Source organism: Salminus brasiliensis, chromosome 7 (genome assembly GCF_030463535.1).
Source record: "Salminus brasiliensis chromosome 7, fSalBra1.hap2, whole genome shotgun sequence".
NCBI lineage: Eukaryota > Metazoa > Chordata > Actinopteri > Characiformes > Bryconidae > Salminus > Salminus brasiliensis.
In genome coordinates this window covers 32,608,061-32,630,345 of record NC_132884.1, presented here as the reverse complement: position 1 = coordinate 32,630,345, position 22,285 = coordinate 32,608,061, and the positions used below count along the sequence as shown (strand labels likewise).

The following is a 22,285-nucleotide window of genomic DNA, read 5'->3' as shown; positions in this document are numbered from 1 at the left end:
ATCTGTCTTTATTACTGTATAACATTACCTATGTACATGATTGGAAACTAGTCCTGAAAAGACTCTTGTTTGGGTTAAGGAGCTCACTGAGAAGATACGCAGCTGATAGATCTCAGGGTCAAAGTTCAGTAGGGTACAACATACCTTTCCTCATAGTAATACCCATAAACACGAGCTCATATCTGGCCTGCGCCCTTTAATAACCATGTGGCATTTTACCAACTGTAGCTACACGGGTCTCTTCTGAAGTCCCTTCGTAATTGGAGCAGAACTAAATTCATAGACATCATAACAACCCTGTCTGTGCTCACTCCTCCAAAACCCACCAGCAGCAGAAACTTTGTCAGGAAGCTATAAATATATGTACACACTCACACACCTTCAGCTGGAGAGCTGAAACCAAAGACTGACCGAAGAGAGAAAGAAATACCACTGTTTAGTACAGTACAGAAGTCTAATGGAGGTAAAACGTGAGAAATTCTCATCTGTACCAAAAAAAATAAAAAATAAAATCCTAATGTATTGACATTGCTCAGTATCAGACTCAGTGGAGCCCTGGTGATGAAGAGGACTATTGTATAAAGTTTGTTTCTACAGTAGTGCGTTCCTCAGTTGAGTATAAACCAGTATAATAAACATATCACTGTCATGCAAAAACCTCTTATCTGCATTCCCAACTTCACTTTTAAAACATTTGTAGTCATTTTGGAGCATTTCTATTGGTCCATTGATCACATCTGGACACAATGAAAAGACCAACTGCTTTAAATTAATCCCTTGGACCCAGTGTTATCCCACAATTTTGGTTTTTAAGCTCATAAATACATTAGTGTCATCATTAATTAAAGTTTTATAAGCCCTAAAACCGATCCCTGTGGGACTCCAGAAGATATGCAAAACCACACAATGCAGAAAGTTTTAACCTTAAGTTCAAGAGATTCAGTTAAAATAGGGGAGGGAGAAATGGCAAGAATGTTGATAGTAGATTTTTGTGTGACAGCGATCATCTGCTTTCACAATCCCCAAAAAACATCATAAACATCGAAAAACAGGCTACCCTCAGTCACATTTTTTTGGCTTTCATACATGAAAGTGAGGTTTTGATGAACAATTTCACACAAAGTTGGCTTTAAATCAGTGAAACACAAATGAACAGTTCATCCTTGATCATGACTATGTATCCTATGTTTGGTGAGTATTTGTGCACCTATCATTAAGATCCTACACTGAAAACATTATGATATCTGGTACATAAAGCACTAGAACTCAGTCCTCTACTGTTCTACAGGGACTGAGAGAAAAAAACAGAGAGATCAGTAGTACCTCAGAGTTTACACTCGAAGAGAAAACCAAAAATACGGCAAGCTACGATAAGTCTGTCTACAGGATCAAAAACAAAACATTAAAATAATATTAAAAAAAAAAAATCATACATTATACAAACTATTTACAACTTGCATATCAAGAGGAGTAAAAGGAGAGTGAGCAAGAACAGGGCAGTAGTACTGAGTGATCATAGAAAAGTAATTCAGGTTGTCTACGGTACAGCAGTCAAAAATACAGTGTCAAATAGCAGAGGCCGCTCCTCTACCTGTACTCCTCTACAGGAGTCATTACCATGTGTGCCAGTGTTTCAAACGACTTACAGCTTATCATGTCTCTGTTTCAGGAATCAAGTCCTGACTAGTTGAGGGGTTCCTTGTCCATATTTAGCACATGAAAAGGTTCACATAATTCAGTGTTTTCAGTGTGTCCATGGTTGCCAGGTAAATGTATATCACACAAAGTTAAATGAGTCACTTGTCATGTTATTTGATGTTAGAGTGAAAAGTAACACAAGGTGCAGCTTCTGCAACTAAAACCAACAACATAAACATCAACAACAACAAAAAAGTGCCTCCTTTTTTCACAACCATCACTTTGGCAGTGCAGAGGACACTGCCCTGGTCACCGCCAACACATCCCACATTACTCCTAGAACAGCTCAAGTCCACAATGTACAAAAATCATCATCCCCGACACTGTACCTTAGCTTAGTATCAAAGCGATCCAAAAATCAAAGAGGGTAAAGATTATATACAATACTGTACCAAAAAATAAATTCTATGTACATTAGCTTTGCTCATAGAGTACAGGAGAGCCCTAATGAAGGACAACAAATGGAGAGTCTAGAACAGTCTAAAATAAATACAGATGTACCATTTCAGTAGTGTGTGTGTGTATATCTCAGAGAAGAAGCTGGCAATTATCTAAAGCTCATGCTCACAAAACATTGTACAAAGTCATACATGCAAATAAGATTGTTTTGCTGACAATATCAATGTCCTAACATTGACCAATCAAAAGAAGCAAATCAACCAATCAAATCAATGAATCAAGTCTAAAACAGACTAATAATGTCTTACATTATTAAAAAAATAAAGGAAAAAATAGATTAAATTAGATTTAGCCATCGTCAAGCTCTCATAAGGGTACGCCATTAGTCAAGCCCTAGTATAGTTACATCAGTAGTGCCATAACATCAAGTTTTACGTTTTGCATTTCAGATCGTCATCAGGTTTTCCAGAACCAGCGTGCTCGGGTTACCTGCATAATCTGTCTCCTCTTTAATCTCCTCCTGAAATCTGAGGTTTGTGTAATCTAATATTACACCTGGAGCTAAAGCTTGGGCTAGCACCCACATTCCAGCGAGATAGCCTGCTAACCTTTAACACAGACAGGAAGACAAAGAGAGAGAGACAGAGGGAGTGCAATAAGCTCTATACAAACCCACATTCAAATTCTGCTTGTACTTCCCCACCCCCAACACCCCCACCCACGTCTCCACACTAGCTTCCCCACGGATGGCTTCAGCATTAAAAAAGAAAAGAAAAAAAAACAAACAAAAAAAACCAACACACAACACATGCACCTAATGGTTTCAACAAACTTGATTTCAAAGGTGACCTATGAGGTGAAGTGCGCTTCTGATTTCAGGGGTCTTTTTAAAACATGAAGGGAAGGAAGATAAATCACATTAACACATTACCACAACCCAGTAATCCAATTTAGCCATGGAACAGCCTAGGGATATTAACGGGGTGGGGGGTGGGCTGCAACGGTAGCAGTACATCAGTAGTATCAGAACCTGCAGTCTGTGGCCACACGAAATAATGATTGTGGGAAGGACTGGAGTGTCAAGACAGTATCTTAAGGGTCTTAAGAAGGGAAGGGAAGTATGATAGCTTTCGGTAGTTTTGGCTGTGAGTTTTGGGGTGAGGTAGGCCGCGTCACGACTCTGTGGACGGCATTACGTTTTCCAAACTGGCAGGATAGTGTGGAGCAGTAGTATTTTTGTACACTTCTGTTACAAGCGTTCAGGTCTTTCCTGGGAGTCTCAGATTTTCACATCCTCCTCCACGCTGAGCTGGGACAGGGTCTTTTTGATGCGCAGGGCAGTCAGACGAGCAGCGCCGTTCGCGTACCAGCACTCCCTCATGATCTTCCCCATCACACGCAACGCCTGAGACACAGAGAAGGGATACAAAGGTCAATGACGCATGACTATCCGATCACAAGGTCTGAGGAGGGAAAAAAAAATAATTCAAAAGGTGTCAACCAACAGAGTGGTTTACAGAGAGGACTGTAGCACTGATTTTGCAAAGACTGGGAATCTTGCAGGGAAACTATTTTGAAGACTGCAAATAGCTTTCTTTTGAGATTAATTATCATCATGATCCTGGAGGAAATTTACAAGAGGAGAAACTATTGAACAACAGAGCAGAAACAGAAGCAGCTTTTGGCCACAGCTGCCCCTGTGTGTGCAGGTGTTTGCGAGAGAGAAGAGAGGAAAAAAAAAAAAAAAGAAAAAAAGCTTTGCTGCTGCTTTCTGTCTGGTGCTGGAAAGAGCTCACACTATCCACTTCACAATCAGCATAAGCCAAGACTAAAAACTTATGATAAACTTAAACACAGTTGGAATGTCACAATTGTATTAGAACGTCAAAATGAGAAAAGGTCTGAATTCAGACAGCCATCCTGACCACCTTACACCAAGTTTTGTAACGCCCGCATATCTTGCTAAAGTATACTGCACAGAACTAGTCCAGAGCACAGAACATTCCTTCCTGTATTTACTTTCATATTCCCACCAACAAGACAGGTCTGACCAATATGCAGAGAGAAGGTGCTCACATGCTTTGTTGTGATGTATTTTGGTGCGCTTGCATTTTTCCCCTGTGTGAAACTTGCTGAGATAAAGTATACAGCAGATACGAGCATCAGTGAGTGTGTGTCTCTACCTCATAGCTCTGCCACCAGTTGGGCACATTTGGTCGTAACCTCTGGTCACACACCACCTTTCTCATCTCCTCTATAGATGGGTCTGAGGGCACAAGGTCATAGTAGGGGAGCTGGTACTCCTCATGGATGCCTGAAAACACACAAACATGAAGTTTTAACATTTGCTTATGTTTTTGGATTAGACAAGAACTTTGCTATGCTCAGGGTCTCCCTAATGCAGGGTCTCCTCTACAATCTACATACAATGTCACTCCCCTAATAATAAAACTAATACCCCAACAATACACTACTTTTCTATTACTATTTCTTTCTGAAAAGGTTTGATTGTTTAAACACACAGTTCAATGAACAATTGATTTAAGCTGCACATTGTTTTACAACTATATTAGCAGAGAAATTGTCCTCTACATGTTCATACCTCCAGCATTGCAGCGGCGGGCAATCTCCCAGTACACGAGTCCCAGCGCATAAATATCAGCACATTTGAAGGAGTCAAAGTGACGCATGTTAATGCTCTCATCTAACACCTCTGGAGCCATGTACCTGAAACACACAGCCAAAGCTATTCAGTCACAAATACAAGCAACTGTTGTGGCAGACAGGAAAGGGCTACTACCGCTGGGACCTAGCACCTAGGACATTGCTGGTATTTGGCTTCATCTGAAGCTACTATGACAGACCGTTTAAACGTGTGGGTGGTGCGTGAGTGTGTGTGTGTGTGTCTCTACCTCTTAGTGCCAACCCGCTGGTTGGGGGCGATGTCGATGGTGTCTGTGACAGACTCGTGCCGCACTGCTAGGCCCAGATCAGCGATCGCACATGTGAGGTTTTTCTTCACCAAAATGTTCTTTGATTTCAGATCGCGATGAGCAATACCAGGCTTCCCTGATGAGTCAAAGAGACCAGAACTTTAAAACACTGCTATAATGATCTTTAACCCTCCTTCAGGTCTTCCAGGGTACACAATTCATAAAACCTATAACTGACATTTTGCTTAACTGTGTCTCACTCCTAGTTCACTTTGAATTGATAGCAGATGTGTGTTGGTAAGTAGAATAGGACATATGATATGATTATTATTATAATTTGAATTGGAAATGTTTCCACAGTCTTGTTTTGTCAAAAGAAAAAGCATCTATTGGATTGACATTAAAATTCAAAATTTAAGGGGACAAAAAGTACTGACTCAATCCCCTCAATACAGTCCAAATTAAATTAAATATAGAGTCAGAATAGTCGTCACTATCACACAAAACCTTTTTCAAAATTGATTCTGGCAGTTTTTCACAACATCACGATTAACAGGCCAATAGAAATCTCAATAAATTTTTTAGAATAGAGATACTTTTATACTGACATTTTATTGAAATGTTAAGATGTTTTCGCATTGTTGTCATGCAAAAACCTCATATCTCCAAAACCGCATCTTTACAGGAACTGGAGAAAAAAAACACATCTTAACCTAATTGAGTGTGTATATGTGCCTTTTATGTTCATCAATCGTATTTCTGCAGTTAAGTAGTCACGTACACAGCATACGCCGCATATATTTTTGATATCTCTTAGATTGGATTAAGGTTTATAAATTCAATAAAGAAATCTAATGAAGAGAGCATGTAAACTCTTAACCAGAGTATTCTTGGAATTTTCAGTCTACTCATGTGGAAAAACAGATTGTACCAGAAACCAGCAAGCAAAGTTTAATACAGCACCAGCAAGACGGCGACAGAGTTATGCTGAAACTAAGAGATTTAAGCATTATTTATCATCTAGGTGATTTATGTTCATATTATAATCTCACAGAAGTTTTGTGAGGTGATTGGCTGGTTACAAAACAGAAACAGAACTCATATAGAGCCATACCCCCCCTTACTTAAATATATACTACTAAATTAATTGATTGGATTGATTGACATTTTTTCCCCAAGATTAGATTACATTTAAACTTGTCATTTTATGAAATAATGTAAAGAACAAGTGCCAGATTCATATTAAATACAAAAGCAAAAAACAGTGGTACGGTTCTCTCTTAATACACATTTACGTTCAGGTGTATCATATCAAAATGACATAACTCTGGACCCAAATCATTCACTTACACTCTTGCTTTCACACATACATACACATACCCTGAGTGCCTAGTATCTCCATGTGCAGGTGTGCCAGGCCACTGGCTGCAGACAGAGCCAGTTTGATCATGCCCTCAATGGTGACTGAATATCGGTTCAGGTAGTCAAACAGCGAGCCATGCTCATGATAATCAGAGACCAGCCACAACTGTGTCCATGTGCCATTATCTGAGACACACACACACACACACACACACACACACACACACACACACACACACACACACACACACACACACACACACACACACACACACAGAGAGAGAGAGAGAGCAGGGCTATAAAAGCGATGAACAAATTAGATGTTTACAAAACTCTTTCGCTGTTTGGAGCGCTGTTGTAGCACATGGTTTTCATTTGTTCTGCTTACCTTTATTGTCAGCAGCAATGAAGCCCAGAATGTTCTCGTGGCGGAGCATGATGGTCTGGTAGATCTCGGCCTCGCGGAACCAGGAGCGCTCCTCCCGCGAGGAGAAAATCTTCACAGCTACATCTCCGCCTCTCCACTTCCCTCTCCAGACCTCCCCAAACCGGCCTTTACCAATGATCTCCTGCAGCACGATGGTCCGCGCAACCGTCCTCTGCACAAAGAGAGGCAGGCCTGAAGAAAAAGAGAAAGTTTTACCGATTTACTGACATTTGTAAACTCATCCTCATTAAACATCCATATGCTTTTTCATTTTTAATCCACTTCCGGTATACTATATTGATGTCACTGATGTTTAGGTCTGAAAATAGGGGAAGATTATTTTATTAAAATCTTTATAGAATTTACCTTATAGAATATTTTTATTACATTGCATCAATGCATTTTACACCCCTAATTTCTACAATACTGCTCCAAGTTACATAAGGTCTATTAAGAAAGAGTTCTAAAAAGCACCAACATGTCTGATGTAGCCAACTAAGATTAAGAGATTAAAGAAATGAAAGTTTTCTTTGTATTCAGCAGAGCCTCTGCACCAGAGTGCTATAATTATTTGCTTCCCGTAGGGCATTCCTTCTCCCCAATGCTGACCTGATCCAGAGCCTGATGTGGACAGATCATAGATGAGATCCTGCAGGGTTTTGTCCTTGGCCAGGTACAGGTGCTCAGTGCTAGGGTCCTCCACCTCCAGCCTCTGCCTGTGTCCATAGGCCCTCTGGTGGTGCTGGAAGAGGAAAAGTCCCAACAGCACCAGCACGCATAACACAAACACGGGACCTGCCACCACCGCCACCAGCTCCATTGGCCCCCAGCCCCCCATCAGCCCTGCAGCATCTGGGCGAACAGTCACTGGCGGGAGAGAGAAAAACATACAGAAATTAGGGAACAGAAGGTATTAGTTATTAGCTTGTTTCATTGATTCAGCTCAAGAGTAGAGTGTGTGAGTGCTGCATGAAATTTAAGCCCCTTTCAGACATGCACAGAACCCCAGAACTTTTTCAGACGTTGTGTGAAAGCAAGTGTCTGAATCATTTGTACTGGATATTACCCAGACTTTATCCTGCCAGCCCCCTAGCACAAAGTTCACGTAATGTCCAAGTGAGCCCATGTGTGAACAGAGCAGGTAATTATCCAAAGAATTCACACTGGGTCGTGACGTACCTCCTGCATGAGCTACCTTGTCTAAACCATGAGGAACATTTCCTGTAGTGAGAACGCATAGGACACTGAAAATCTTTTACAGCTCAAACTGCTGCAGCTATAGAGTCAAGTTAGACTAATATGCTACAGCTGCTGTATTCGATCACTGGGCCTCATTCACCAACTGAACAAATTTACTCTTAAAACCCACTTAGTTTTCCATACGATACAGACATTCCTAATTAGGATCTGTTAATTTAGGAATTTACAAAGACAATGGAGGTTCAATCAGTTTAAGAACATAACTGTAAACAATTCAGCGACCTCTGTGTTTGTATCAGTAGTGATAAAGAAAAAGCACCTATGCATTTAAAACGACATGATCTGCATCTTGCGTAAAGACATATGGGTCATATAGAGTGCAAAGGACGCTCACCAGAGGGCACTTTGAGGTCCAGGCTGTTGCAGTAGTCTGTGTAGCAGCAATGGATGTTGAGCAGGCCCTCAGCGCTCAAACAGAGGACAGGCTGGCCGGGAGGGATCAGACTCTCTTTGTCAACGCAGTTTCGCGCATGCTCCTCCTGGCCTTTAATGAGGGATGTGGAGGCCCTGCAGGCCCCCGTTGTCTCGCAGCGGTAGCCATCCTTCTTACACTGAGCCAAGGTGCAGTTACACAACAGAGCTAGGGGGAGAGAGAGAGAGAGAGAGAAAGACTTGTGAAAACAAAACACTTAGAAAACGTGCTGTCTGATTTCTCAGCATGAAACAGAGAACACACTTTAGCGTACTGTTGAGTCATTGAGGAAACCGGTTTGAAAAACTGCAACCCAGGACCAGAGGCTCCTCAGTGCCCTATTACTCCATCAAATATCTGTTTGGCTAGGAAAACATGGTGGAATCCAGTAAGTACCATGCGTTACGGTGGGCAAAAACACCCCACAATGAAGCTAAAAAGGAGCTAAAATTGGAAGTGCTTTTCCAAAATGAAGGGAGTTCTTAGACATGAGGAGAACGACACTGGGCACAGTATTAGCAATGTAACAAGTAAACGCTGTAAATCTGTATAATACACTCAACTGCTTGAGTGACTGACTTCACACAGCAAATGGAGTAGATGAGAGCTCAGAAAAAGCTCTGAAAAAGCAGCAACAAGCTGGTCAAGCGGACTGAGCTGGTTGACCAGAATACTGTATGTTTTTGTTTGGGTTTGATGGTTTAGCTGGTCTACATGCATGAGCAACCTGACCAAGCTAAACCACCAGCATGACCAATCATTACCAGAATCAGCTGCAACATACATTATGCTTGTAAAGAGCTGACCAGCTTTTCAATCACACTGAGTATCAAAGACCAGCTTTGACCATCTGAAACCAAACGTTGGTCTTGAGCTGGATTTTTCACTTGACCATTCTCACAGCAGCTAATCGTTACACGCTGATGGTCAGTTGGCAGCAGCACAGATCAGGGAGAAATACGAACATCATTGGACACAGGAGCTTGAGGCCTGCTCTGATCAAATGCCACCGCTATACCAAGAAGAATATGTGAAGTAGTACTTGTGGCATGATTAGAAGATAAGTCTCTTTAAAAATAGAAATTTTAGAGGCATGCTTTGTGCACATGGCTGGGAACAAAAGGCAGATCCAAAGGGGGAAAGAAAAGGAAATAAATAAATAAAATAAACCACTTAAGGCTGTTTCTTGCATCTTGACTAATGCTCCCCTAAGGCTTTTCATTAGAGCTCTACAGGGCTGAAACAATGCAGGAAACCACAAAGAAAGCATTAATAGAGGGCTGTTTGTTTACATGTACATGATTTTTAAAACACAGAACACATCAGTTCTATATAATGCAGTGTCTGAAATCTGACGACCTAAGCAAATGAAGCCAGCAGATTTCACATTGCAAGACAAAGAGCAGTATAGATATATATGGAGGGTCGGGGGTTTGCAGACACAGTAACCTGATAATTAGACACATGATTTAATAATGGCTGAGCCAGACCACTAAAAAAAGTAGTCCAGACAGTAGTGACGTCCTTCCTGGCCACGCTGAAGCAATATTGAGTCAAATCTAAAGTGTAGGTGTTGCAGCTCAAGGTCATGTCTATGAGAGAAGGTCAACCTGAACCAACTCATCAGTGTTGGTGAAAGGAGGAGGCGGGGGAGGGGGGGTGGCAATTTCGTATTTCATAACCATTTTTGAGTCTGAAAAATCTTTAAATACATTATACACCCTAATGTTTGTGAACTCTCCTTCTAAAGTAGCTGGAAGCATTCATTGAGTTGCACTCATTGCTGACACAGGTGTGCAAATGTACACACACAGCTTGTCTAGTCCCTGTAGAGAAGTACAGCCAACAGAATAGGACTCTAAACAAGAACCTATTGGCAACATGCCTAATGCCAGGCCTGGGCTAGAGGGGTGTAAAGCCTCCCTAGCTTTGAGCTGTGGAGCAGTGGAGCCATGTTTTCTGCAATGACTGTAGTCCATCCAATACTTTTTTTTGGGGGGGGGGGGGGTGGTTTGGCTTGCTGCTGTCTCCCCTGGACAGTAGAGACCAACAAAAGCAGGATAAACTCTAATATACTTGATTTTTAGAAGAAACAACGAATGAGGTGTCCAAATACTTTTGTCTATATAGTGTAGGCATAAAACTTTTATATAGACTTACAAAGTTTCTTCACACATCTCTTACAAAACGGTTCTTCTATGAAAAATCACTCAAAGAACCCCAAGTAGTACTTTTATTTGGAAATGTCGGACGATTAATTATTCTCTCATAATGACGCTTGATTGAGAGACTGTAGACAGGTAGGAACTTGGCCTGAGAGAGACACACTAGAATTGAGCGAGCCATTTAAATAGAGAACCAATAAGAACTGACTGGAAAGATCTTCTGTCCCCACAACTGAAGCAGCCAGCCAGCACCTTAATTCCACAGGAAGAGATTCTGATTAAGAACAAAGCTTCTGGTTGAGCTACATCACGAAAGCAGCACAGAACTTGTGGTGAAGTACAGAGCTCAAAACCTCAGATAAAGAGCACTGTCGTCACAACCACATGTGCTTATATTCACATTTCCCATCACGGTTTAAAAATAAGCCCCTCTCAGTCTGTGGGTGTAAGTGCAAGACAGAAATTAAGAACGAACTCCGTACAAGCTGCTTCTGCATAGCCTGTTTGATTCGTCTCATTATCAACCAGACAGTCTGTACACGAATTCACACTATACTGAAACATCAGAAAGGGATGCAGAGCGATGCGCATGCTGGGAGTTTGGACCTTGGCAGACCTCGGTCTTGCAAGTCAGACTCCTGCCCGTCATTTGAAAGCTTGTTACTTTTCACCACTTAAAGCAGCCAATTTCCACCTACTTTAACAGGAAATAACCACTAGACCAACCGAAACAATCATGTCCTGCCGTGATTCTGAAACTTCTTAAGATGTTGTGATGCCCAGTGCAGGCAGTGCTTTGCTGTTGCTAACCTGAATTTAGCTTTAAAATTTAAGTTGTATTCCCTCACTGAATGTACTGAAAAACACTTGCTGGGAATGCAGACTCGTGGATTGCCAGTCAGGCTCAAACAAACAAAAAAAGATGCAGCCAGATTAACATGCAATAGATTTATACACTCAGGTTAGGTGCAGAGGGGTAGTCTGGGGGCCAAGAACTTTCATCATGTTAAAACCTTCATCAAAAGTGGCAATATAATACATTAACATCATAATAAGTTAGTTATGGCACAGTGCACTTATCTGAAGTCTCATTCAGACACGCATAGTAAGCCAGAACTTTTCTGGACATTACCCGGAGGAGCTGTATGTGGGAACGCAAACGCCTGAATAAGTTGTACCAGACATTACCTGGACTTTATCCTGCCAACCAAACGTGAACAGGGCAGATAACGTCTCTCTGGAAAATCTCTGGCTGTACGCTATGTGTGTGAAAGGGAAATGCTGGTGAATGTCCTGATCTGATTCTTCAGACATTGTCTGGAGTTCATAATAGAAAGTTTATCATGGTATCATCAGTACTTTGTACTGACCAACTACAGTTGCACACAGAAGCACGGGCACCCCTGTTTAAATCATATATTTAGTACAGGAAACATAATTATGATCATTTTCTGCAGATTTTAAAGAATCTTTTTGATTTTTTTTTAAGGAATTAAACATGGTGGGAAATAAAAAGCATAAAGGTTGGTAACATTTGCCCACAGCACATGATCTGTATACTTTTTGTAGTACATTAAACAAGCGAGCAGTAACTGAGAATACAAATGTGCAGAAGTAAAAAAAATAGAAGACTGTGTAAATCAAGAAGTGTGGAAAATCTACAAAATGCTAATCTGACCAGCAGTGAGAAAGCAACTGTATAATTGATAAGGCAGATTAAAAGTAATTTGAGAAAGCATGTAAACAACAGTCAGTGTGTAGCACATGCACAAACTGCACAGTAGCAGTCACAGCTAAATGCAAGCCTGTTATATCATCACCATTATCTTAGTTATTTTGAACAACTGTTTTGTCTGAGCCAATCAGATAACTACATAACTAAGACATGGTGTTCCCATTTGCTGGTGGAGATTCTGAAAGCTGTCTGAACATTCCCTAAACTGACAATGCAAAGTAGTGATGCCTTAATTAAACGTTAACTCAAGACATTAATGTAACCAAATATGCACAGTACACATCTGAGAATTTCTACAGATGCCTCATGTCTTTGTATATTCTGTATTTTGTGTGCATTTTGTATTTAATATAATTTTTAAATAACTTTATTTTAATATGTTTAGTATGTATATAGTTTTGTCCTCCTGTAGAGTATCAACCTGAGCCTCACCACAAGCATTTCAATGCATAAATGTCCTGACATGTTGTGCAAATGACAAATAAACCTGAAACTTAAACTTTTTATTAAAAGTACCCATATTTTAGTAGCAACAGCAGTTCCCAGTCTGCTTAAATGGGTTTTAATGGAACACAACCAAACTGCACAGAAGCTTCAGAAAAACGAAATACTGTGATGCCTCGTGTGTCATGAAAACGCAGTCCACCCAAATTACCAGCCCCCCAAAAAAGAAAAGTTTAGTCCAATGCAGAGCTAGAGGTCTACAGCCAGTCACATTCATCTGATGGGAATGCGTTCTTCTGACTGTACTGAGATGTGCAGAGATTCCACCTACGCCACATTTCAGAGGTCAGGACTGTGTGACTGTACAGTAGGTTGGCTTGGATGTATTCTGCTTTCTTCGAGGCTGTAGGAATGCGTCAGACGTGAGGCTGTGCCGTACCTGACTGGCCACATTCGTGCTCTCGTACATGCTCCACTCCCTACAGCCCTGACAGCTTCCTGCCGCTGTTGGGTTCTAGACATGCAGGCACTTGCACGCAGTGCGTTTAATAACTGCAGCTTTTCATTTTCATATTCAAAGGACATGGAGAGACTTTGGCATTTCCCTACACGAACAATCACACTCATACTCCCTTTCACATTTTACACACACACACACACACACACACACACACACACACACACACACACACACACACCCTCATCAGTGTGGCCCTCAGGCCTGTCTGCTATAACAAACAGTGTAACGATTGGTGTGTAAAAAGAGAATGGAAGAAGGGATAGGGGGAAGACAAACTACATACAACAGAGAATCACAGTTCGCAACACACACATGTACACACACTCAAACTTAACAGTGTATGTATGCTGACCTAGGGTCAGTTTGTTTTTTTGTAACAAGCATGAAAAGGATGACATGGACTGATGAGACCCTTGATAAATATGTCCCACCGTCTGTTCAGTGGGAATGGTGTTAGCAAAACACACAAGACCCACAGAAAGGAAAAAAACTGACCCTGACTGACTGGTCCTCCTTTTTTTATACTAAAACATGTGCATAGTGTAGTCGTAAACATGCAAACTACACTGTTCAGAGTGGTTTGATGTGAAACATGCCATTTTTGTTGACTTACCCAGTCAGCGTTGTTCACTGTGCTGGTAAATGAATCCAGTGGTCTAAAACGTTGAAATACCACTTAAAACTCCTTCACAGTTACTGAACCAAACAAGTATAGTGCTGATTGAGTTTCTTTTTTTTCCAGTTTGATGACAGATGCATTTTTATAATACATCTAGGGATCTGTACTAGATATACATATGCTGTATCCAGAGATTTTCCATTATGTACTAATTTCAACATTCTTTAACTTTTATACAAGTACAAGGACAAAATTATTGGGACACCTGCTATTTTGCTGTTTTTTCAAATCAAGAGTTTCCTAAATCAAGGGTATTACAAGAGTTTATCCTGCCTCTACTGTCCAGGAAAGACTTTCTACTAGATTCTGGAGCACTGCCACAGGAGCATTAGTGAGTTCTAATGTTGATGGATGATCACCACCCCACCTCCAAATCCCCAACTCATCCCAAAAGTACTGCATGAAGCACAGTTATTTCAGCAAACACAGTTTCACTGCTCCACAGCTCAAAGGTGGGTGGACTGTATACCCCTCCAATACCCCACACCTGCCGTTTTGCATGGTGCCAATAGGTTCAGATTTATCTGCTCCAGAGAGTCCTATTCTATTGGCAATACTTCTCTACAGAGACTAGACAAGCTGAGTGTGTGTGCGCGCATTTGCACATCTGTGTCAGCAACGGGTGCAACTTAAAAGAGCTAAAGGCATACATTAAAAGGCTTGAAGGACATGGTGGTTTGGGATAATAAGTAAAAGCTATATTTGCATGGTAGACATTGTGACTCCTGGTTTTCATCACCCCCACTGGAAAGGCAGCGGTAAGTATCCCTACTGTAAACTCTTTCACATCAAATCACACTGAACGACTGAGTTTACATCTGAATGACTGAGTAAAGCAGAAATGTTGAAAAAGCAGCAGAATTCCCCTTTAAGCTTCAGATCAGTAGACAGCGTGAGTACACAGACAGAGGTTGTTTTTGGTGTATGGAATGTGTGTGTGCCCTAACTGGCTCGTTTAGATGCGTAAGTGCATGGCAAGAGACAGCAGGTCTATAGAATGTGCAACTATGACTTCCCTTCAGTCCTTTTCAGGCAGCCTATTTAGGAGGCAGACTGGTTTCGACATGGTTAACTCTAAAATTGGGCCACTTGGATGAATCTTTAAATAAGCCTTCAAACTCCACCTGTGTCTACACCTCACACACACACCCCCACACTCCCGCCGCCACCATTATTCCCTGCTCTGCCCTGTCAGCACTGTTTAAAGTTCACAGGGAAAAGGAGGAGGTGATGAATTACCTGCCATGATCTACAAAGCCACACACACACACACACACACACACACACACACACACACACACACACACGTCACACTACCTCTCACAGTGCAAGAACCTCAACATTAGCCGTTTCAAACAATAAAGAAAGCTGCAACAAGTCTGCAGTTCTACGAGTGTGTGTGTGTGTGTGTGTGTGTGTGTGTGTGTGTGTGTGTTTGTTTCAGAGCTGAAGTAGACTTGTTCAGCTGTGTGGGAGGGAATGTTTTCATATGTAGCGGCATGCCTTCCCTCGTCCCTCGGTTTCTCCCACTCTCAGAGAAATCAAGCATTGTGTTAGCATTGCCTCATCTCATCCAGTGTCATTCCCCTCACACCATCTCCAAGTCTTTCAGGAATCAGCACACACCAATTCTCTTCTCCTCCACAGAAAGCAAGCAAGACCCCCATTGCCAGCTGCTGTCTTTTATAGGAGGCCTACAGGTGTTTGTCTCTATAGTCGTTCGTCCATGTGTGCACACACTTTTCCCTCCCTCATGTAGCTAAAGCACAACACCGTTTACATGGAGGTGTAATGCAGCTGACACCACACATCATTGTGAAGAAGTCACACAAGATGACACACACTGTTTTTATGATGTGGCTGTTCGAAACCCTGCTGGAGTTTCAGGTACAGTAACGCATTGTATCACTCAGTTCATCATGCACAACATGTATGAGGACTGCTGCGACCTGCTGATGTAATCCACCATGTTGGCACTGTAAAAATGATCATTTGCATGTACCTTGTGAATCTTGATTTTTCAATGTGCCACCAGCACCAGTTAGAACTCTATGGCAGCCAGCACTGGAAGGTATTGGTAGATGTTTAGCCCACAGTGAATTTCAGGGGCGGTTGTGATCATGTCAGGTACCAGGACTATGATACTATGATGGCTGTAAATACAAACAATGACCTTAATCATTAAGGACATATGACAAACCAATATATTCAAATGGAAATCCACTGCCCTTTTCTACAATAACCCACTTCAATACAGCAAGTAATGTGGTAACACTACAGAGACTCCCAGTTAAACCAGAGAAAATAACACACAGAAACGTCTTGGTGTGGTTTGGTAGTTCTTGCTGTTTTTTTTAATAGGCTGTACTTTAAAAGCTTGCTATCTAGTAATATAATCACTCCTACTGTTTTAAGCAGTGCCTGTGATACTGTGTAACTTTGAGCACAGCTTTTTCATATTTAACAACTAGTGTTACTGTAATAACTAAATTAGTTAAACATGGACAGATATGAAAATCATGGGCTGTCATCAAGATTTCACCAACATGTCTACTTATGCTCATATATTGGCCCCATCATCAGAATACTGTGAGTAGATCCTTTGTGATGGGAGACCGAGACCTCATTATAGGCCTCACTCTGTCTGGGTAGGTAGGATGGCCCTGCGTCTCCCCATCACACAGCACGATACTAGCCAGTACAGTCGTCTATTGGCTGACATGTCAGAATTAGCAGTTTGTCTCAGTGTTCTCCTCCGAGCATATTCAACTGTCTAGACGGTTCAAAAATATGCAATGCTGGCTTCATGTGTTGTGTGCTAGCCACACAATGGTAGCACTGTGTGATGGGAGACCAAGCTAGCAGGTGAAACTGGTAGTGGACAATTTGGGGGTGAATATTTTAGCAACCTAGCTGAATATTTTGCTCTTTTGGAGTGCAAAAAAGGATCAAATATCAGCTTCAAATACCAGACACATCCAAGACACCGTTTACACCTGGTCACTTCATGCAACTAGTATCTGGATTGGATCCTGATAAGATTTAAGCCTTATTTTTTAGTCAAATGCATCTGTTTAGCAATGTTGAAATCTGATCGCTGTGTGGGGTGGAATATGCAAAGCTGCTCGTTATGCAGCAATTACTACTGGGGTTTTGGTTGTTGAATGACATGACATAAACTTGTCTCAGACCAACCCCTGAGGTGGTTTGAGTGATTAGATTTGTATCAGTTTTAAATGAGCCTTGGGTTGTTTATACTTGCATTTTTATTTGGTTTGGCTTTATCCAGATGTAACCCTGATACTCAAGACCAATGTCTTGACCAGGTGTAAAAGGAGTCTGTCCAATGCTGACAATGAGCAATTACCTGCCGATTCCATAAAAATGGCAATATTAAGGGTTATAATCCAATGTGAACACTATAGCCAGTACCAGCAAGAAAGAAAGCTAGTTCATCCCAACCTGCACTGGTATAATAACCGATATACTATGCAGTAACAATAAGAACTTTTTAAGCAATTTAAACTGTTTACTGGCTTCATGCTTAAAAACCACAATGCAAAAAGAGGCAGTGTATAAAGATCTCTGGTGAGGCAAGATTAGCGTACTGTAATGTGCTCATTACCCCAGCGTGTTGGTGCTCTATTATCTCCAGCACGCTCCAGCGGTGTGTTCAGCTTTGCAGACTATTACTCAGATTAACCCATATAACACAATCTATGTTTGCACTGGTACGATAACACGACAGTAACACCGTGCTCACTGCTAGCCAAACCTCAGCTCTGCTATCTATGTTATGCAGAAGCTTCCTGGCTGGCTAATCAGTAGCTTTACTGCAAGACAGTAAGCTAGCTAACTGAGCATAGTTTAAGAGAATGAGAGAGTGTAAGACATTGTGGGTCAGTGTGCAGAAAACTGTGTGTGTACAAGCCTCCCACCTTGTTCAGTTCAATACTTTAGAAAGAGGTCGGAGGGGAAGTTCTATGGAAGCAGTACTGTTCAGAATAGATTACACCAGCATGGTTAAAGTCATAATAGAGCAAGTGTGTGTGCCTGTGTGTGTGTGTGTGTGTGTGTGCGCATGGTGGGGGGGTTGGTGGTACATGACCCGGTCAGACCAGACAACAATTATTGACCGGATGCATCAGATGATGCTCATTTTCGCTGGGACTACTGTAGGCTGGACTGGCCAGGGAATGAAAAGCGAGGCTTAATTTGGGTCCTTAATCAATTAAATGGTGCAGCCAGTGTTTACTAAAAGACACAGATCAGCGCTGTAATGCAAAAACCTAGTATCTCCAAAACCAATAACTTCACAAGGGAAGGAACAGACCTTCTTAACCTTAATTGGAAGTCCGAGTCATTTGGAGCATTTCTATTGGTCCATCCATCATGAAATGTTGATATGATGTAAAGAACAACTGTCAGATTCACAATGTATCAAAAAATGAAACCTGGCACAAAAAGAGATAATGACAATGACAAGGTTAAGTAAAGGGTACTAAAACATACCTGCTGCTCCTTTTAAGGTGAAACAGAACTTGAACTTTGTGAATGAAAGAATGATGGTAAGCAGAGAAAACACAAAGAGACGGGAACGAGAATGGAAACACCTGTGTGTATCAGGGTTATTGCTCAGCTCCAGGTGACTCTGCCTTTCTCTCTCTGTCCCTTTCCTTCACAGTAGAACAGTCACCCCAGGCTGTCTTCACAAGGCGAACTCTGTGACACAGCCCGGCTCTGATGTTATTAGTCTCCTGAAAATGTATCGTCTTTCACAGGCAAACACATAGTGAACATGCAGGCCTGCCTGCCTGCAATTCTCAACCCCATTCTGCCAGGACAGAAGCTTCTAATTTCAGTTTATCGTCAAAACAGCTCTTGAGCAGTGACATTTCGTTTTTCAGACATTTTTCATCTACAGTACATCAACACTATGTGTGTGTGTGTGTGTGTGTGTGTGTGTGTCTTGGCAGGGTGGTAATAAACTAGTCTTGTATCTGTGAAATGGAACAACTGCCTGGTCATCTTAATCAGCACGAAACCAAAGCACACTTGTATGTATGGGAATAGGATCAGTCTAAGGAAACCTTCATTATCTGTGGCTTTAATGATGTGCTGAATATACAGGCATCAAGATGACCAGTCCAAAAAAAGTATAGACAGCAGGCATTGAGAGCCTACTCAATCAAGTTAATAGGTGGTAAACAGCTGGCTCAACTGCACTCAATGTCCCAACAAGGATTTAACCTCATAAATAACTCTATTCATACCCGACTATCTCTGCGCCTTAAGACGTCTTGACAGGCTTAGAGGTGCCTTGAGATGATTTGTTATGCCTAGATGTCTCAAGATACCATAAGAAAGTTTTGGTTAAGACACACACACACACACACACACACACACACACACACACTACCCTGAGATATGAAATTTAGACATGGGAGTGATAATTCTGTGTGCCTTGAAGACGAAGCATACTTTAAGGTAATATTTAAAAATAATACTATTTTTTAAATAAAGTAAATAATACACATCATACAGCTTGCTCTACGGTCCAGGTAAGGCTTTCTGTTAGATTTTGGAGCATTGTTTGGGGGATTACAATCAGCAACATCAGCGTTAGTCAGGTCAGGATGCTGGATGATCACCACCTCACCTCACCTCACCTCACCTCACCCCCAAACTTCCCAACTCATCCTAAAACATTACATTTACATTTATGGCATTTAGCTGACGCTCTTATCCAGAGCGACTTACAAGGTAACTCATATTACAGAGGTGGGTCAGTGTAGTGTTAGGAGTCTTGCCCAAGGACTCTTATTGGTGTAGTGCAGCATAGTCACCCAGATCGGGAATCGAACCCCAGCCTCCCACATGGTGTGGTAGTGGTGTTATCTGTTGCGCCACACCAACCACAACACTAAAAGTACTGGAAGGAGCACCATCAGTCCAGAGAACAGCACTCCACAACTCCACAGCTCAATGCTGGCCCTCTAGCCCATGCCTGGACACTGGCAAATGGTCCCAACAGGTTCATGTTTATTTGCTCTACAGTCTAATTGCCTGTCCTGGCAATGCTGCTCTACAGGGACTGGGCAAGCTGTGTGCATGTGAACAGCAGCAATGGGAGCAACTGAAAGTGGCTGAATGCATTCATTAGAAGAAGATACTACACATATAGCTAGTGCTAGCTATGCTAGTATCTTCAGACATCTCTTAAAGACATCCCAGGGTAGGGTATGAGTATGATGAGAAAGATTCAGCTAGCTAGCTTGCTGCCCTGTGGTTCATCTAAAATCACTTGCTAACTTCAAGCAGGTGAGCTAGCCAGAGGAATAGCCCACAAAGACAGCCAACAAGCTTCCAGTTACTGAAGAAAGTTACTGACATTTGTGAGGCACATTAGACTTTAAAGGTAGCCAGTAAGGTAAAACAAGCGCTATTCGTAAGCCAGATAAGTGGCTTACACAGAGCTGGGTTTGTTAGCCTGTGCTAGCGAGCTATGCTACCTAGCTAACGAGCGAGCGAGCTAGCTAGCTACATCGGAGCCTGGTCGTCTCGGACTCCGGGCACAGTCGCCACGGCGCCCGCTAATAAAGACCGAGCACCGAGAGAAACAGTGAAGATGATCCGCTGAGGAATAAACCGCAGCTCAGGGGTTAACGCCTGGACAGTGAACAGGCAAGCTAGGGAGCTACCAAATCCGAGCGCCATGATGTTGTTGTAGGAAATGCCAGATTCAGCGCGTTATCCGCGATTAAATAAATAAACACGGAGCCAAAGATCGCCGGAGTAAACAGCCTCCCGTCCACTCACCGTCCCCCACTCCTCCAAAGCCCACCGCGGCCAGACACAAGATCAGGATTCGCCTTCGCTCCATGCTCACAAGAGTCCCATCGCATCGCATTTAAACATTTAAGTGTGATATTGACAAGGGAGCCAGACCCAAACACACACATACACACACAACACACACTCTCTACCTCTCTACCTCTCTCTCACACACACACACACTCACACACAGTCCGCCAGCAGACAGACCGAGTTAAAGGGACGAGCGGGGCTTAAAGGGGAGGAATTCATTACGAGCTATTTTTTGACTGGGCGAAAACATAACATGATTTATTATGTGCACAAATACAAAAGATAAATACAAAAATACATAACATGTGACAAGCCACTTTATCATCTAACTCTATTTAACCAGTAAAAACACAATTGTAATGTAGTTTTGATTAGTAATAATAATATGATTTATATTTGAAGGGTTTTACCAGTCATAATTACAGTGTTGACATGTGGAATCACAATTTCTACTGGTTAAAAGAATTACAGAATAATTTTAATTATATGTTATTAATCAAGGGTTTTACTAGTAAAAATTGAATGATAGCTTTAATTTAAGATTTAATGTAAATTGGTTGGTAACATGACTAGTCAAAATTAAAGATATGTCCTTCTGGAAATCTGACCTGTCAAAATGTCTTCATAGATCTGATACTGCTAGTGGGAATTTCATAGAAATTATCATTTGTACTAGTAATGTTTTTGCTAGTAAAATCTGAGATTAGTGGTGGTATTTTGGTATTTTCGAAATATATGTCTAGTTATAGCTACTCACCTCCATTATTATAATAGTATATATATATATATATATATATATATATATATATATATATATATATATATATATATATAATAACTGCCCTATTACCTATTGTTCTTGCCAGTTAAGCACGTGTTTACATACTAATACATTTTATGTTACAGCATATGCTGTATATTATATAAATAATATATAATAGATAAATTATATAATAATAATAATACATACATTATGTAAATATGATATATTTTCAGCATATTAAATCAATGACACTTTACACGTGTGTGTTGTGGCTTGTGTGTAATACTGCAGGCTGAACTGACAACACTGTACTCTGCCTGCTGGAGGGCTGAAGCAGCTCTGCGAAAGAGCACCCCCTGGTGTTTGGATTAGAAACAGCACAAAGCAGGACAGAAACCTGGACGAAAAGGTTAGACACAGGTAGCTAAAATTAGAATGTTTAGAAACCATAACCTTTTAGAGAGGTGAAGAGCTACTGACTTAATTCAAGCGTAGCTAAAGTTCAAACTACTGTGGAAACTGTGCGTGTAGGATGGTGTGTTTGCTAATTACTAGCAGAGCTGAGGACTGGTTTAGAGTGATTTATAATTATTATTTTTATTTATTTAATTAATTCTGTGA

The 22,285-nt window shown here is 41.4% G+C and overlaps 1 protein-coding gene across 1 annotated transcript; it reads right to left on the bottom strand.

The window, feature by feature from the left end:
* Nucleotides 1-2,826: 2,826 nt before the first annotated feature.
* On the bottom strand, nucleotides 2,827-21,051 carry acvr1bb (activin A receptor type 1Bb). The gene is made up of 9 exons (XM_072684641.1): nucleotides 20,854-21,051; nucleotides 8,414-8,659; nucleotides 7,429-7,686; nucleotides 6,781-7,011; nucleotides 6,411-6,578; nucleotides 5,010-5,166; nucleotides 4,700-4,824; nucleotides 4,281-4,411; nucleotides 2,827-3,502 (listed from the first exon to the last, which is right to left on the bottom strand). The coding sequence occupies exons 1-9, from the start codon at nucleotides 20,942-20,944 to the stop codon at nucleotides 3,377-3,379; spliced, it is 1,533 nt and encodes a 510-aa protein (XP_072540742.1). The 5' UTR covers nucleotides 20,945-21,051; the 3' UTR covers nucleotides 2,827-3,376.
* Nucleotides 21,052-22,285: the final 1,234 nt, after the last annotated feature.